The following is a 2,145-nucleotide window of genomic DNA, read 5'->3' as shown; positions in this document are numbered from 1 at the left end:
GGAAGTTTGTGTGCATTGGGAATCATATTTTTTCAAATAAAGCCAAGGTAACACTCATTTTACATAAAGCACACAGTGAAAATGACATGATTATGACAGTGGGCAAATGCATAAAGCGCAGCATAATTTGAAATCACGAATTTAATGTTTAAAGCATTCAGTTTGCACGGACCGAAAGTCACGCAGAGAACACGCAGTCATGCAGGTCACATGCACACTTCACAAGATCTCACAACTGTATTCGACTAAGTCTGCAAGGTTTGTGAAATTAAATTTTCATTAGCCATTCAAAGATTTGTTTAAATGATGTAAATGCGTATTTGCTGAATGCTGACGGCAAACGAGAAAGTATTATAATGTTTGCCTTTCTATTACTAATAATATAAAAGCAATCGTTATAATACTTTTTGTGTATATTTTAATTCCTTTGTTTAACAGTTCTATCTGATTATTAGACAGACTTCTAATCGTATTAGACAGAACTGTTAACGACGACGGCGAACAAGAGGGAGAATGTGAGCACTGTGTGCGCAAGCGCTGCCGCTCTCTGCGCCGTCAAAATAAAAGTCCCGCGTCGAACGCATCGGCCAAACAGGAAAACTTATCGGCCAATGCCGATATTTGAAAAATGTCAAATATCGGCCGATATATCGGTCGACCACTAGTCACGAGCACTTGCACGCCGCTTGCCAACAAAACACAGAAATTTGATGCGGTTTCACTTACCATCTTTCGGTATCAAACTATGTGCAAATCCAGTGCCTTAAATCCGTTGCTCACCCTGGGAAAACAAACTGCATCCACTGTTCACGTAACGCTGGGTTCTTTGGGAAGCAGAACAAGATTATCTTTCCCTCATCCAAAAACACACTCCTTTAGAGACATTTTTCTTGAGCAAGTCCTGTGCAGCGCTGCCGATGGTTGATGTGTGTGTGATGTATCATATATCCAAATCGTTTTTTGAAACTTTGGCCATGTTTAGCATGATGATCCAACTCTTTAACGGTGTGGATAACTCAGAATGCATGAAATAGCATTAGACCCCCCCCACTACCCTTTAAAAAATCTTACCAATCCCAAAGTTTTGAATTGTAGTGTATGTGACTAATATTGTGACTAAACTGGTTGTTTTTCAGGAGGAGAGCGCAAGTCACGAGTGTAACCAGCGTCTGGTGGTTCTCTATGGGGTTGGCAAACAGCGAGATGAAGCTCGCCACGCCATCAAGAAGATCACCAAAGACATCCTGAAGGTTCTCAACCGCAAGAGTACAGCAGAGACAGGTGCGGCGATGAACACAACTCAAACCGACAGATTTGGATGACTGTATTACTCATTCCTCTGGAAATTTATTTGCAAAGGAATCAAAGAAGTCATTCATTAACCCTCATGTTGCTAGAAACCAGTATGCTGTTGTTTTGTCTGAAAAACACAAAATTTCACTTATTTGAAGAATCTTTTTTGCAGCTTTTTAGCAACCAAACTATTGTTTACTGAGATCTTTACGCTCTCCTTTATTGCTGTGGTATGTAACACAAATCATTTTCAGTCACAATCAGTCTTGACTGCAGTTGTGTGCTTTAGCTTCACCTTTCGGCTCTGAGTGACACTTTTAGATCGCCGTCTCTCCTCGAGGGCCGAATAGAGACCGTTCATCATTAATGCTCAATTACATTAGTCTTTTTTTCCCATTTTTTCTCCATTATTAACAGCATTTCATAGCACTTAACCTCTGAACATTGAATATTCATAGCTGTAGCCCCATCTCGATGCTAATAGCAATCATGGTCTATTATATTCAAGCTTAGCTGCCGACTCAGTCAGAAAGTGCAGCCCTGCATTTGCTTTCATTTTTTAATGGAGGTGTAATTGAACATCCCATTATTTCCCTCGCAGCAGCCTGAGACATTAAACGGCTCAACCCACAGTTATTAATATTTCAAGCACGACAAAAACACTAACCCGTCACCCCGTGGCAACTCTGTGCGTGAATAAGTCACCGGTCCAGGAGCTTTTAATCTGAAAAAGTGTTTGACGGAGTGGCCTCAGACAGTGGTTGACTGATGGATGCTGGATGAGGGCACTTTATACTTTAATAACGATCTCCGTATTTCATCTGATTGAAATCCTCTAAGGGCTCTCTCTCT

The 2,145-nt window shown here is 40.8% G+C and overlaps 1 protein-coding gene across 1 annotated transcript in view; it reads left to right on the top strand.

The window, feature by feature from the left end:
* Positions 1–2,145, top strand: part of med12 (mediator complex subunit 12) — a 52,428-nt gene that overhangs the window by 19,276 nt on the left and 31,007 nt on the right. The window contains 1 exon segment of the mRNA XM_016481215.1: positions 1,137–1,281. Coding sequence (XP_016336701.1) covers positions 1,137–1,281 — 145 coding nt within the window.

This window comes from Sinocyclocheilus anshuiensis, unplaced genomic scaffold (assembly GCF_001515605.1).
Source record: "Sinocyclocheilus anshuiensis isolate Anshui unplaced genomic scaffold, SAMN03320099.WGS_v1.1 scaffold121, whole genome shotgun sequence".
Lineage (NCBI taxonomy): Eukaryota > Metazoa > Chordata > Actinopteri > Cypriniformes > Cyprinidae > Sinocyclocheilus > Sinocyclocheilus anshuiensis.
The sequence above is the reverse complement of the archived record's forward strand: the minus strand, read 5'-3'. Positions and strand labels throughout refer to the sequence as shown.